Genomic DNA, 16,312 nt, shown 5'->3' with positions numbered 1-16,312 from the left:
CTCTTATGTTCTTAAGGCCCATACTTGCAGTTCACCTCCCTGCAGTGAGCTCCCAAAGGCACCTGGTGGGCCCACTTTCGCAGTAGCAGAGAGAGCTGGACTAGATGGACTCTGGTCTGATCCAGCAGAGGCTAGATTCTTATGTTCTTAAGACCCTTTAGTTCACCTCCTGCATTGAGCTCCCAAAGGCACCTGGTGGAGCCCACTGCGAGTAGCAGAGAGCTGGACTAGATGGACTCCTGAATTCTGATCCAGCAGGCTAGATTCTTATGTTCTTAAGACCCTTGCGTTCCACCTCCTGCCGTGAGCTCCCAAAAGGCACCTGGTGGAGCCACTGCAGTAACGAGAGCTGGACTTCAGATGGACTCTGGTCTGATCCAGCAGGCCCTAGTTCTTATGTTCTTAAGGCCCATTCGTTCACCTCCTGCCGTGAGCTCCCAAAAGGCACCCCTGGTGGAGCCACTGCAGTATGAAGAGCTGAGACTAGATGGACTCTGGTCTGATCCAGCAGGCTATTGAATTCTTATGTTCTTAAAGGCCGCTAGTTCACCTCTCCTGCCGTGAGCTCCCAAAGGCACCTGGTGGGCCCTCGCAGTGAGAAACTGGACTAGATGGACTCTGGTCTGATCAACAGGCTAGTTCTTATGTTCTTAAGGCCATTCGTTCACCTCCTGCGTGAGCTCCCAAAGGCACCTGGTGGGCCACTCTTGCCGAGTAGCAAGAAGAGCTGGACCTAGATGGACTCTGGTCTGATCCAACTGGCTTGTTCTTGTATGTTCTTAAGGCCCTTCGCGTTCACCTCCTGCGTGAGCTCCCAAAGGCACCTGGTGGGCCACTCGCGGTAGCAGAGAGGCACAGACTAGATGGACTCTGGTCTGATCCAGCAGGCTGGTTGCCCATGTTCTTAAAGGCCATTGCGTTCACCTCCTGCGTGAGCTCCCAAAAGGCACCTGGTGGGCCCACTGCGGTAGCAGAAGGCGCTGGACTAGATGGACTCTGGTCTGATCCAGCAAGGCTAGTTCTTATGTTCTTAAAGGCCCTTCGTTCACCTCCTGCCGTGAGCTCCCAAAGGCACCTGGTGGGCCACTGCAGTAGCAGAAGAGCTGGACTAGATGGACTCTGGTCTGATCCAGCAGGCTAGTTCTTATGTTCTTAACCCAAGAGCCATTGGGTCACCTCCTGCGTGAGGCTCCCAAGGCACCTGGTGGGCCACTCACGCGGAAGTAGCCAGAGAGCTGGACTAAGATGGACTCTGGTCTGATCAGCAGGCTAGATTCTTATGTTCTTAAGGCCCGCTGCGTTCACCTCCCTGCCGCATTATGAGCTCCCAAAAGGCACCTGGTGGAGCCACTGCAGTAGCAGAGAGCTGGACTAAGATGAGACTCTGGTCTGATCCAGCAGGCTAGTTCTTATGTTCTTAAGGCCATTCGTTCACCTCCTGCAGTGAGCTCCCAAAGGCACCTGGTGGGCCACTGCGAGTAGCAGAAGCTGGACTAGATGGACTCTGGTCCTATCCAGCTGGCTTGTTCTTATGTTCTTAAGGCCCTTCGTTCACCTCCTGCCCATTGAGCTCCCAAAAGGCACCTGGTGGAGCCCTGCGAGTGAAGAGCTGGACTAGATGGACTCTGGTCAGATCCAGCAGGCTAGTTCTTATGTTCTTAAGGCCCACTGCGTTCACCTCCTGCCGTGAGCTCCCAAAGGCACCTGGTGGGCCACTGCGAGTAGCAGAGAGCTGGGCTAGATGGACTCTGGTCTGATCCAGCAGGCTAGATCTCATGTTCTTAAGGCCCTTGCGTTCACCTCCTGCCTGTGAGCTCCCAAAGGCACCTGGTGGGCCACTGCGAGTAGCAGAGAGCTGGACTAGACGGACTCTGGTCTGATCCAGCAGGCTAGTTCTCATGTTCTTAAGGCCCTTGCGTTCACCTCCTGCCTGTGAGCTCCCAAAGGCACCTGGCAGGCCACTGCGAGTAGCAGAGAGCTGGACTAGACGGACTCTGGTCTGATCCAGCAGGCTAGTTCTCATGTTCTTAAGGCCCTCTAGATTCACCTCCTGCCGTGAGCTCCAAAAGGCACCTGGTGGACCCTCGCAGAGAGTAGCAGAAGCTGGACTAGATGGACTCTGGTCTGATCCAGCAGGCTCGTTCTTATGTTCTTGTAAGACCCCTTGCGTTCACCTCCTGCACGTGAGGCTCCCAAAAGGCACCTGGTGCCAGGCCACTAGAGTAGCAGAGAGCTGGACTAAGGATGGACTCTGGTCTGATCCAGCAGGCTAGTTCTTATGTTCTTAAGGCCATTAAGTTCACCTCCTGCAGGTGAGCTCCCAAAGGCACCTGGTGGGCCACTGCAGTAGCAGAGTGCTGGACTAGATGGACTCTGGTCACCAGTCAGCTGGCTTGTTCTTATGTTCTTAAAGGCCCTTGCCGTTCACCTCCTGCACGTGGCTCCCAAAGGCACCTGGTGGGCCACTGTGAGTAGCCAGAGAGCTGGACTAGATGGACTCTGGTCTGATCAGCTGGCTAGTTCTTATGTTCTTAAGGCCCTTCGCGTTCACCTCCTGCCGCGTGAGCTCCCAAGGCACCTGGTGGGCCACTGCGAGTAGCAGAGTGCTGGACTAGATGGACTCTGGTCTGATCCAGCAGGCTAGTTCTTATGTTCTTAAGGCCATTGCTTTCACCTCCTGCACGTGAGCTCCCCAAGGCACCTGGTGGGCGACTGCGAGTAGCAGAGCTGGACTAGATGGACTCTGGTCTGATCAGCAGGCTGGATTCTTATGTTCTTAAGGCCCTTGCTTTTCACCTCCTGCACGTGAGCTCCCAAAAGGCACCTGGTGGAGCCCTCACGAGTAGCAGAGAAACTGGACTAGATGGACTCTGGTCTGATCCAGCTGGCTTGTTCTTATGTTCTTAAGGCCATTGCTTTCCCACCTCCTGCCACGTGAGCTCCCAAAGGCACCTGGTGGGCCACTGCGAGTAGCAGAGAGCTGGACTAGATGGACTCTGGTCTGATCCAGCAGGCTAGTTCTTATGTTCTTAAGGCCCTTGCTTTCACCTCCTGCACGTGAGCTCCCAAAGGCACCTGGTGGGCCACTGCGAGTAGCAGAGAGCTGGACTAGATGGACTCTGGTCTGATCCAGCTGGCTTGTTCTTATGTTCTTAAGGCCCTTGCTTTCACCTCCTGCACGTGAGCTCCCAAAGGCACCTGGTGGGCTACTGCGAGTAGCAGAGTGCTGGACTAGATGGACTCTGGTCTGATCCAGCAGGCTAGTTCTTATGTTCTTATGTTCTTAACCCTGTTTTCTTTTTCCACCTTTTGAAGACTACAGAGAAAAGGTAGACAACCTTTTCAGCTGGAGCCGGAGTCTCCGATCTATGCCCCCCCCCCCCCAGATGTTCATGGACTAGGATTTCCATCAGCCCCTTGCCGGAATGGCCAGTTGGCAGATATGATGGGAATCATAGTCCATGAACATCTGGAGGGTCACAGGTTGGAGACCCTTGGGCTGGAGCATCATAAAAAGATGTCTATCCATGAAGATGCTTGATGCTAGGACAGTGATGGAGAACCTTTTGGAGACCGAGTGCCCAAACTGCAACCCAAACCCCACTTATTTATTGCAAAGTGCCAACCTGGCAATTTAACCTGACTGCTGAGGTTTTAGTTTAGAAAAAAAAAAACGGTTGGCTCCCTCTTCCTCCGCCCCACCCGCTCGAGCAGGGGCCAACCTGCTCTAGCCTCCAGCAAGTCCCGCGAGCACTGCTCTGTGCCTCTCTAGCATCTCTGCCTCCTATGTGCCCCCCCCCCCCCCCCCCTCGGGCAGCAGCCACCCAGAGCACAGGCACCAGGCCCGCCAGCCGAGTCCTCCCTGCTCACCACGATGCACGCACATCATGTCCAGTGACCCAGGCCAGCCTAGATGTGTGTGTGTGTGTGGGGGGGGTGTGATTTTCCGCCCCCCACATGACGAACTCTGTGTGTGCGTGCCCAAGTGCCACCTCTGGCACCCGTGCCATAGGTTCGCCATCATTGTGCTAGGACCACTCAATTCCAATGGACCAAGTGGACTGTTAAGAAGATAAAGTCCGTTGGTTTTGATACTGCATTGTTGATTTTGGAGGAAAACACAATAATGAGACCATTGCTGGACATAGAATCGCAGAAGATTGAATTTCTTGCCTCAGGATCCCCACGGTTGCTCGGAGTTTTGCCACCTTACGGATCAGTAGCCCCTCACCTTAATAATTTAATTTCCTCAGATCAGCGACCTGCTTTTTCATTAGCCAGAATGAACACGTCACCTTCAACTCTCCTCCAGGGAAGATTGAACAAAATCCCATTTAAAGACAGACTCCGTCCTTGCTCCTTGAAGGAGACAGAAGCGGTGCCCCGTGTCCTTTTGCGCGGCTGCTTTTCTGAAAACGTTCGGAAAACTTTACTTCGTTCTCTGGTAAATTCATATAGCATTTCATCGGACGAGAGAATTGTGGTCTATTTAATAGCTGATTCGAACCCATGTTATTAATACAGTGGCTAAATTCCTGGCCTTCGCTGCAAGATTAAGAGAACAACGGGGTTAGTTAAGCTGATTTTAAAGTTTTGTATTTAACCCTGTTATGTCAATAAAGGCAATGATGATGGTGATGATGGTGATGATGATGGTGATGATATATGCTAGGAAAGTGGTGGCGAACCTTTGGCACTCCAGATGTTATGGACTACAATTCCCATCAGCCCCTGCCAACGACAGGGTTAGTTAAGCTGATTTTAAAGTTCTATATTTAACCCTTTTATGTCAATAAAGGCAATGGTGATGGTGATGATGATGGTGATGATGATGATGATGATGATGATGATGATGATGATGATGATGATGATGATGATGATGATGATGATGATGATGATATATGCTAGGACAGTGGTGGCGAACCTTTGGCACTCCAGATGTTATGGACTACAATTCCCATCAGCCCCTGCCAACAACGGGGTTAGTTAAGCTGATTTTAAAGTTCTGTATTTAACCCTTTTATGTCAATAAAGGCAATGGTGATGGTGATGATGATGGTGATGATGATGATGATATATGCTAGGACAGTGGTGGCGAACCTTTGGCACTCCAGATGTTATGGACTACAATTCCCCATCCCAGCCCTGCGTCATGGCCAATTGGCCCATGCTGGCAGAGAGGCTGATAAGTGCTCGAATCCCTAAACTGGCATAAGGATTACATCCTATGTCTTAGGATATCTGACGGGGAGGACAAAGGTCAAACTTTGCCCCATGCACTCTGAATGAGCTCAGCCCCAAAGGCAACACCACTGCCTCAGGGACTGGCCCTAGACTCATGGGTGTCAACTCTAGGGTGGGAAATTCCTGGAGATTTGGGGGGGGTGCGGCCCTGGGGAGGGAAGACCTCAGAGGGTATACTGAAACAGATCTTCCAAAACAGCTGTTTCCTCCCCAGGAACTGTCTGGAGATAAGCTATCATTCCAGGGGTTCTCCAGTTCCCACCTGGAGAATGGCAACCCTACTTGAAACTGGCACCAGCTCAGATCCAAAAGGCGACGCTGGGCATTGGCCAGCCCTGCCTTTTAGGCCACCAACCTCCATGCTGCTGCCTCTACCCTGCAGGGGGCAGAGGGGTTGTCTTGGTTGGGGTTGATGGGAATTGTAGTTCCTGAACATCTGGAGAGCCGCAGGTTCCCTACCCCTGAACTAGAAGAAGAAGAAAAGTTTGGATTTATATCCCCCCTTTCTCTCCTGCAGGAGACTCAAAGGGGCTGACAATCTCCTTGCCCTTCCCCCCTCACAACAAACACCCTGCGAGGTAGATGGGGCTGAGAGAGCTCCGAGAAGCTGTGACTAGCCCAAGGTCACCCAGCTGGCGTGTGTTGGAGTGCGCAGGCTAATCTGAATTCCCCAGATAAGCCTCCACAGCTCAGGCGGCAGAGCGGGGAATCAAACCCGGTTCCTCCAGATTAGAATGCACCTGCTCTTAACCTCCTACGCCACTGCTGCTCCTCAGAACTAGTCTCAGAACGGGGCCTGGTCACCGAGCAAAATGTTCTGCTGCAACACAACGAGCACATGAGCCTCCCCCCCCCCGCCTCCCGCCCTCCTCCCACTTTCAGGCCTCCGGACAGAGCCGAAATTTTATTCCACATTCCAAATTTAGGATGGGCAGCATTTCTTCGGAGCGCTCCCTTCCTATGCCTCAGCAACGGCAGCGTGACACCGATTTCAGAACTTCCGGCCAGTTGGAAGCCGCCGCCGGGGTGTTTTTTCTTCACCCGCTCCTGCCTCAGGACTGAGCAAAACAGGAAACGTTTCACCTTCGTTTGCAACCAGCGGATGCTCATAACCCAACGTCAATATTTAAGCACAGGCTCTCCGGTCTTATATTATTTTCAAAATGGTTTGAAAGACCATGCAGGGTACGACAAAGAAGTACGTGCATAAGCTGCTTGGCAGTAACATTAGATTACATCGACGGATCTTTCATCTATCATCGTACAAACACAAATCAACATGTAGACCGTAGGTGTCAAACTCACAGCCCTCCAGATGTTATGGACTATAGTTCCCATCATCCCCTGCCAGCATGATGCTGGCAGGGGATGTCAGTTCTTTATAATCCCATAACATCTGGAAGGCTGCTGGTTGACACCTGTGATGTCGAACTTCCTAGAGAATAGACATAGGTCAGAAAGAATGATAGCAAAGTTAGTCCGAGGAATCCGGATACCGCTTGACTCGTCAGGGGAATTCCAGGAAGGCCTGGGGCAGACGGTCAGCTCTTTAAAATCGCTTTCAAAGACAGGACAGTTTTAGTCCCAACCCCAAAAGGGACAATGTCTCATTTAATCATCTTGGACGACGGTCTGTTGTAGCATCGGCTAAGATTAAGAGTAGAATCTTATTTTAAACATCCTCTAGACCGCCGCACAATGTGCCATATTTCGAAGCGTCTCATTAATGGCCGGTTTATGTCCGCATGACTATATATGACGGATTAATTGACGTACTTCCATCGTCCCTACATATATTTTCCTAATACTGTACAGACTCCAAACCATTTGAAAATGATATAAGAGCAGAGAGTCGGCGTTTAAATGTTGACTTTGTGTTTTGAGTTATGCGGCACAGGGCTGCTAGCGCGCTTTTCAAAGCCCGTGAAATTCACGTTCCCAAAGATGCGTGCGGATTTGGGTACACTGACAGTTTGACAGTTTTGACAGTTTTGGTACCCCCTCCAGACTGATAGAAGCGGCTGTCAGAGCCGGATGCTGTGACAGGGAACGAAAATATGAATATAAGGGAGGAGGTGAGAATGAAAAAAACGCTGGGGAACGTCAAGATTCGAGAGCTCCTTCAGAAGAAGAAGAGTTTGAAGATTTCCTATCCCACCTTTCTCTCTCCTGCAGGAGACTCAAAGGGGCTGACAATCTCCTTATAGCCCTTCCCCTCTGTAAACACCCTGTGAGCCAGGTGGGTGGGGCTCGAGAGGAAGCGCCAAGGAAAGCTGTGACTAGCCCAAGGTCACCCAGCTGGCGTGTGTTAAGGAGTGCACGAGGGCTAATCTGAATTCCCCAGATAAGCCTCCACAGCTCAGGCGGCAGAGCTGGGAATCAAACCCGGTTCCTCCAGATTAGATACATGAGCTCTTAACCTCCTACGCCACTGCTGCTCTCTGGAGACATGGAGAAGGGAGACATGACCACTGGCTACCATCCTGCTACATCTCGGCAAGGGTATGAACAGCACACTGTTCCTCTATGCAACTCCACGGTGACTTTTTGACTGGCAGACGGTCTCTTCCGTTCCAAACGGGTCAGCAGGCGCCTGCCAATTCTGGCCTCTCTACTCTGGTCTCCCGCCCAGACAGCCCCTTGCAAGATCTTGGAGGGAAGGCAGCTTTGCATTGGGAGAGAAAGTTACCCCCTCCCAAACACACACATACACACACACACAAAACACACATGACCCCCTGGATGCCTTGGGAGAGAGCGACTTCTCCGCCTCAACCAGCAGACATGACGTGCCAAAGGAAACAGAATCTCGTGTACATCTGTTAGAAAAGTCTTGGTTGCCAAAGAAGGAAAGAGAGAGGGGGGTGGGATATCCAGGATGTGGTCACGGTAATTGGGGCAGGCTGAAGTCATATCTCCCATTAACTCCCACAGTGCCTACCAGCTGCCGGGTGGCTGCTGACCTGATTCGGAGCGGGCCAATGGATTCGCACAAGCCGGAGATCTATAAATAAACTTGGGGGGGCCCTCTGGAAATCTAGCCACAGGGCCCCTCCCCTCCCCTCCCCTCGTTCCCAGCCGGAATGTTTCCCCCGTTGCTTCTCCTGCCATTTCGGATGGCAAAACAATACACGGGGCGGGGAGGAGGCGTTTGACAGCGATGCAAAATAATAACTTTGGGGTTTGGGGGGCATCTGGCTGGGCTCTTTGCACCCCTGCAAATCCAGCATCGCGTCTCTCCCCCCCCCCAAAAAAAAATCTCTCTCCCTTCCCCCAGGCCCCAGACCCACAGAGGACCCCCAATGCTGTCATGCCTCCTCTGCCCCCGATCCTATCAATTTGCAAAGCCCGCTCATCCCACTGCCAATCCCTCTCCGACGCGCGCAGGTGCCATCCTAGGCAGGGGGTCCGAGGGGGAAGAGGCGGTTGGAGGGAAACAGCTCGCCCACCACCACCCCCCGGTTTTGCAAACGTGGCCCGCTCCGCGTGCATCCCCCTCTCCCTCCCTCCCTCGTACCTTCATCTTGCTGGCTGGATCCCGCTCCGCTTCGCAAAAAACGTGGCTTTGCAAGGCGCAGCCCCTCCGGAGGGTCTCCGCTTGCAACGGCGGAGCGCGCCCGGGGGCCGAGGGCTGCCCTCCCCGCGCCAATGCAAGCCCGGCTTCCTCGGGGGAGGCTGCGAGGACAGCGGGCGCCGGCGGGACACGTTGCACGTCGGTTTCAGACGGACGGGCGCTGGAGACGGCGGCTGCTCCGTGCCCGCTCCGATTGCATCACGGGCAGGAAGCCGCAGCGCCCGCCGTGGCCGCTAGGGGGAGCCCGCGCGCGCGCTTTTCTCGCCGCCGCCGCCGCGCAGGACCCGAACCCCGCACCGGTTGCAAAGGTGTGCGGGGCTGAGGCTCGTGCGTCCCCGCCACTGTTCCTCTTTTAAGAGTCGCAAGGCTTCACGCGTCCCCCTTTTACGAGCCTCACGGTTTGCAAGGCCCACCCTGGTTTTGCAAACTCGCCCTGCGGGGATGAGCGTGCCTTTGAGCCACATGCAGAGTGCCGGCATCTGCCGGCATCTGTTTTCTATAGAAGAAGGGGGGAGGAGGAGTAGTTTGGATTTATACCCCACCTTTCTCTCCTGAAAGGAGACTCAAGGTGGCTTACAAGCTCCTTTCCCTTCCTCTCCCCACAACAGACAGCTTGTGAAGCAGGTGGGACTGAGAGAGTTCAGAGAGAACTATGGCTAGCCCAAGGTCTCCCAGCAGGAATGTAGGAGTGCAGAAATACATCTGGTTCACCAGATAAACCCCGCCACTCAGGTGAGGAGTGGGGAATCCAGATTAAAATCCACTTGTTCTTAACCACTACACCACGCTGGCTCTCCTATTAAAAAATATAGGGTTTGAGAATCTGTAGAGGTAGAGGAGAGGAGTTTGAATTTATACCCTGTCCTTTTCTTCTGTAAGGAGAATCAAGGGGGCTTACAAGCTCCTTTCCCTTCCTCTCCCCACAACAGGCACCTTGTGAGGTAGGTGGGGCTGAGAGAGTTCTGAGAGAACTGTGACTGGCCCAAGGTCATCCAGCAGGCTTCATGTGGAGGAGAAGAAAAGCCTGTTTTTCTCAACTGTCAAGACTCTCAAAGCAGGTTATAATCATATTCTCTTCCTCTCCCCGCAACAGAGACCTTGTGAGGCAGCTGGGGTTGAGAGAATTCTGAGAGAACTGTGACTGGGCCTAGGTCACCCAGCAGGCTTCATGTGGAGGAGCAGGGAATCAAACCCGGTTCTCCAGATTAGAGTCCATGTGCTCTTCACCACTGCACCCTGCTGATATACCCTCGCTAGATCAGACTGGTGTGCCTTATAGTCTAGAATGCCTTTCATTCAGCCAGTTACCTTGGAAGGCCGTCAAATGGGGGAAATGAGACCGAGGCCTTTTGTGATATTGCCTTCCAGCACTGTATTCTGTAGTTTTTTGCCTCTGAATATGGGGGACCCCTTTTCGTACCGTGGCTGGTTCTTCATGAGTCTGTTTAACCTCTTTTAAAGCTATCCATTAGCCATTGAAGAAGAAGAAGGAGGAGGAGGAGGAGGAGGAGTTTGGATTTATATCCCCCCTTTCTCTCCTGCAGGAGACTCAAAGGGGCTTACAATCTCCTTGCCCTTCCCCCCTCACAACAAACACCCTGTGAGGTAGGTGGGGCTGAGAGAGCTCCGAGAAGCTGTGACTAGCCCAAGGTCACCCAGCCGGCGTGTGTGGGAGTGCACAGGCTAATCTGAATTCCCCAGATAAGTCTCCACAGCTCAGGCGGCAGAGCTGGGAATCAAACCCGGTTCCTCCAGATTAGATACACGAGCTCTTAACCTCCTACGCCACTGTTGCTCCTTGAGACGTCCGCATTAGTGGCGAATTCCGTCATTTAATTCCTTTACGAATTAAGCATTTCCTTTGGTCTGTGGGGATATGAACCTGGTTCCCCCAGATCTTAGCCCAACATCCTAATGGAGGCACCGCTGCACTTGCCAACCAACACTATCCGTGGTGCCCGCCAAGGGTTTTTAGAGGTTTTTTTTTCAACAAGGCTCCTGACCGGCTATTCAGCTGTGCAAATTTTAAAAAACTTTACTTTGGCAGAAGGATCTTCACGGTACGATTGAAGATGAGCTGTGGCAGCCATTTTGTAGCAGTGTTCACCTTTCTGAGACATTTGTCTCTCGCCCCTGGATCGTGGCCTGGTTCCTCCTGAGCACGTCTGAAAAATGTCCCCACTGAGTTTTCAGAAGACTCTGCTAATCTGTTTTTCCCTGCTAGAATGAAATTGCCGGCGAAGTTTCCAAAATACCGTTTTTGTGGATTTTGTATTTGTTGTTGAGGCTTATTTCTCTCTGTGTGTGAGAGAGAGATCTTTTTTCCTGTTATTGTGTATCTCTGCTGTGAGTCATAAATTACAGGTGGACTGAAAGCGCTTCTCATAAGTGATCATTTCATACAGTTTCTTCTTTTTTTCCCCCCTCACCAAGAAGCTCCGGATGATATGTTTGGTTTTTTCCTCCCATTTTTATCCACGCAACCTCCCTCTGTGATAGGTGAGAGAGAGAGAGACTAACACAGTGATGGCGAACCTATGGCACGGGTGCCAGAGGTGACACTCGGAACCCTCTCTGTGGGCACGCACACACACAGTTCGTCATGTGGGGGGCAGAAAATCACCCCCCCACACACACACACACATCTAGGCTGGCCTGGGCCACTAAGCACGACGTGCGCGCAACGTGGTGAGCAGTGATGACTTGGCTTGCGGGCCTGGTGCCTGTGCTCCAGGTGGCTTCTGCCCGAGGTGGGGGGTGCAGAGGAGGCAGATATGCTAGAGAGGCACAGAGGGGTGCATGCAGGACTTGCTGGAGGCTAGAGCAGGCTGGCCCCTGCTCGAGCAAGTGGGGCTGAGGAAGAGGGAGCCATCCGTTTTTTTTCTAAACTAAAACCTCAGCATTCAGGTTAAATTGGCACTTTGCGATAAATAACTGATTCAGGTTGGCACTTTGCGATAAATAACTGGGGTTTGGGTTGCAATTTGGGCACTCGGTCTTAAAAAGGTTCGCCATCACTGGACTAACACAATAGTCACGCCACTGAACTTCATGGCCAGTAAAGGATTGCATACATTTAGCATAAAATGTATTTTATTTAAAACATTTCTGAGTCATCCAAACAGGATCCTCAAGGCCCTGCAATGTTTATTTATCGTTCACTTATTTACTCCCCATCGCCAAAGCCCCAATAGTCAACCTTCACGACAAACCTGCCAGGTTGCCTTGTAGTCCAGCAACGAGATTATCTGCCTGGGGAAGAAATCCTTTGCATTTCAAAAACATTCACGTTTCACATGCCTCTCCTCCCGAGCTGCTGCCGCTGCTGCGTTTTGAACTGCTGCAAAGCATCACTTTGACTCAGCATCCCTCCGATGCCTGGAGCGCATCAAAGTCAGGGAGAGCAAACCGGGGCTTTAGCAACGGCAGGAAAACACAAGCCAGTCTTTGCCAGATCAGACGGCAGAGAGTGGTACGTCGCCATGGAAACGTCCAAATGATAAGCCAGCGGTGGATGCTGCCGCCGATAGAAGCGGTGTGCCAGCCAGCAGGGTGGGCTTTTGAAAAACAACTAGCAAGCGGCCGGCCAGAGAGGGCTGGCGGGAGCATAATTTGCCAAATCCTCCTGTTTGCTGTTTGCAGAGCGTATGGAGGCGCTGAGGGCGGTTAAAAATTTGCAACAAGGTTCGAAAACTGACTGCTGGGCCCATCCCGGACTGAATATCAAAACGGTGAATTTGGGGGGATGTTGCAGAAAGCAGTTTGAATGCGTTGTATTGTATTATTCGATTTCTGTTCAGTTCTGGTCGCCACATCTCAAAAAGGATATTGAAGAGATAGAAAAAGTGCAGAGAAGGGCAACGAGGATGATTGAGGGTCTGGAGCACCTTCCTTATGAGGAGAGGCTGCAGCGTTTGGGACTCTTTAGTTTGGAGAGGAGACGTCTGAGGGGGGATATGATTGAAGTCTATAAAATTATGCATGGGGTAGAAAATGTTGACAGAGAGAAATTTTTCTCTCTTTCTCCCACAATACTAGAACCAGGGGCATCCATTAACTTGAAAATGCTGGGGAAGGAATTAGGACCTAATAAAAGGAAACACTTTTTTCCATAGCGTGGTGATTGAGGGTGTACTGGAATAGGCTGCCACAGGAGGTGGTGATGGCCACTAACCTGGATAGCTTTAAAAGGGGCTTGGACAGATTTATGGAGGAGAAGTCGATGTATGGCTACCAATCTTGATCCTCTTTGATCTGAGATTGCAAATGCCTTAACAGACCAGGTGCTCGGGAGCAACAGCCGCAGAAGGCCATTGCTTTCACCTCCTGCAGGTGAGCTCCCAAAGGCACCTGGTGGGCCACTGCGAGTAGCAGAGTGCTGGACTAGATGGACTCTGGAAATGACAAGATCTGTCGTCTGCCTATTCCTGGGCTGTCAGTCCCCAGAGGATTTCTACTGCCTATATCCATTTCTTCCCGGGTTTAAGAATCCACTCTGTCAATACAAAATGAAAAAGCTCCTAGGAGTCCCGTGGCGCCAAGTGGTAAGCCGTGGCTCTGTTCACGACCTGAGCTCAATCCCAGTGGAACTCTGCTTCAGGTAGCCGGCTCAAGGTTAACTCAGCCTTCCACCCTCCTGAGATCAGGGAAATAAGCTTGCTGGGGGTGTGTGTTAAAGTGTAGACAACCGGGGAAGCCAATTGAAACCACTCTGTAAGCAGTCTGCCTCATACAGTGATGGCGAACCTTTTTGAGACCAAGTGCCCAAATTACAACTCAAATCTCCGCTTATTTATCATAAAGGCCAACCTGGCAATTTAACCTGAATGCTGAGGTTTTAGTTTAGAAAAAACCGGTTGGCTCCCTCTTCCTCCGCCCCACCCGCTCGAGCAGGGGCCAGCCTGCTCTAGCCTCTAGCAAGTCCTGCGTGCACCACTCTGTGCCTCTCTAGCATCTCTGCTTCCTCTGCGCCCCGCCCCCCCCCAGGTAACAGCCACCCTAAGCACAGGCACCAGGCCCTCCAGTGATTTTCCGCCCCCCACGTGACGAACTCTGTGTGCGCGTGCCCACAGAGAGGGCTCCGAGTGCCACCTCTGGCACCCATGCCATAGGTTCGCCATCACTGGCCTAGTAAATGTCAGGATGTGAGGTCACCCGATGGGTCAGTAATGACCCAGTGCTTTTGCTCCTGTTGACGAGCATACAGGAGAAAGAGGAGGAGGAGGAGGAAGAAGAGGAAGAAGAAGAGGAGGAGGAGGAGTTTGGATTTATATCCCCCCTTTCTCTCCTGCAGGAGACTCAAAGGGGCTGACAATCTCCTTGCCCTTCCCCCCTCACAACAAACACCCTGTGAGGTGGGTGGGGCTGAGAGAGCTCCAAGAAGCTGTGACTAGCCCAAGGTCACCCAGCTGGCGTGTGTGGGAGTGCACAGGCTAATCTGAATTCCCCAGATAAGCCTCCACAGCTCAGGCGGCAGAGCTGGGAATCAAACCCGGTTCCTCCAGATTAGATACATGAGCTCTTATCCTCCTACGCCACTGCTGCTCCAGAATTGATGCACTTCACCACTACTCCTGAGGAGTCCTTAGAAAGAGAAGCATCACTTGAAAGTGTCCGAGTCGGTGCCAGGTCCAGAGATACAGGAACTGGAGTTAATCCAAAATGCAGAATAGAACCCTCCCCCAATAGGATCCTTGCATCTCTACAGATGCTAATTTTCAGCAGCTTAGCGTCTCTCCTCTTTTTTTAAATCAAGCTGATTATATTTTGTGTTGTCTCTCTGCATCCCAACCCCGTTCTTTGCAGCACCCCTTCAACTTGGGAGATAAGAATTCCAGGATCTCCATTCCTACTTGCATCTGACGAAGGGAGCTTTTAACTTACAAAGGCTTATGCCCTGGAAATCTTATGTGTCTTTAAGGTGCTACTGGGTTAGCTCTTCTACTGGACCCCAATATGGGTACCCTTTGAAACTAGCTCCAGAGATAGGTTTGTACAGGGATGGGGGAATACTTGGAGTAGATGGGCGTAGATGAGCCAGTCATTTCCCTCTCTTCTTCTGGGTCCAACCTCTCCAGCCAGCCAGACGAGGTAGTGAATTGTGGCAGCTGTTTCTCCCCACCTGCCACTTGCTTAAAACATGCCAGGCAAGCAAGCAAGAAGTCATCACAAAGAGATGCAGTCAGGAATTCATAGAATCCTAGAGTTGGAAGAGACCCCCAAGGGCCATCAAGTCCAACCCCCTGCCATGCAGGAACACACCATCAAAGCACTCCTGATAGATGGCCATCCAGCCATCTCTCTTTAAAAACCTCCACACTCCAAGGTAGTGCATTCCACTGTTGAACAAGCCCTTACTGTCAGGAAGGTTTTCCTGATGTTTAGGTGGAATCTCTTTTCCTTCACCTTGAACCCATCACTCCTGGTCCTGGTCTCTGGAGCAGCAGAGAAAAAAAACTTGCTCCCTCACCAACGTGACATCCCTTCAGATATCTAAACATGGCTATCATGGCCCCTCTTAACCTTCTCTTCACTAAACATCCCCAGCTCCCTAAGTCTCTCCTCATAGGGAATGGATTCCAGACCTTTTACCATTTTGGTTGCCCTCCTCTGGACCCGTTCCAGCTTGTCAATATCCTTCGTGAATTGCGGTGCCCAGAACTGATTTCTGCACCACGATATTTAAAGGGGTAGAAATTATGACCAATCAAGATAAAGAGATTTTACAACTGCATCTCTGGCGAATTGGTAGTGGGATAGTGGTGGAAAGTGCCAGCAAGTTGTAGCTGACTTAACGGTGACCCCACAGAGTTTCCGAGGCAAAAGACATTCAGAGGTAGTTTGCCGTAGCCAGCCTCTGCATAGGGACCCTGGACTTCCCTGGTGATCCCCGTCCGAGTATTAACCAGGTCTGACCTGGCTCAGAGTCCAAGATCTGGTGAGATCAGTCTGGACTGTCCAGATAGCAGGGCCACCCCTGAAAATGCTTCACCGGATTCCATACATTTGTTATGCAGTAATGGTCTTAAACTAAATTCCCCACGGGTTAGACACAGTCCTGCGATCTATGTGGGAGTGTTTGCCCTGCATGCTCCGGCAGCGAATGACAACATACTGTATCAACATTTCCAGCTGGCGAGAAGTAGGAAGGGCTCTGCATTGGTAGAATCCTGTTACACTTACTACAAGGAGAAGATGCTGCAAAGCGACTTCAGAAGGAGGAGGAGGAGGAGTTTGGATTTATATCCCCCTTTCTTTTCTGCAGGAGACTCAAAGGGGCTGACAATCTTTTTGCCCTCCCCCACTCACAACAAACACCCAGGGAGGTGGATGGGGCTGAGAGATCTCCGGAAAGCTGTGACTACCCCAAGGTCACCCAGCTGGCGTTGAGTGGGAGTGCACAGGCTAATCTGAATTCCCCAGATAGGCCTCCACAGCTCAGGTGGCAGAGCAGGGAATCAGACCCGGTTCCTCCAGATTAGAACGCACCTGCTC

General features: G+C 51.8%; 1 protein-coding gene across 1 annotated transcript in view; it reads right to left on the bottom strand.

The window, feature by feature from the left end:
• The window catches only part of BCAT1 (branched chain amino acid transaminase 1), an 87,445-nt gene extending 78,439 nt beyond the window's left edge, over positions 1–9,006 (bottom strand). Inside the window, exon 1 of the mRNA XM_048500250.1 lies at positions 8,762–9,006. Coding sequence (XP_048356207.1) covers positions 8,762–8,767 — 6 coding nt within the window. The 5' untranslated portion in view covers positions 8,768–9,006. The remainder of the gene's footprint in view (positions 1–8,761) is intronic.
• Positions 9,007–16,312: the final 7,306 nt, after the last annotated feature.

Source organism: Sphaerodactylus townsendi, linkage group LG06, assembly GCF_021028975.2.
Source record: "Sphaerodactylus townsendi isolate TG3544 linkage group LG06, MPM_Stown_v2.3, whole genome shotgun sequence".
Taxonomy (NCBI): domain Eukaryota; kingdom Metazoa; phylum Chordata; class Lepidosauria; order Squamata; family Sphaerodactylidae; genus Sphaerodactylus; species Sphaerodactylus townsendi.
The sequence above is the reverse complement of the archived record's forward strand: the minus strand, read 5'-3'. Positions and strand labels throughout refer to the sequence as shown.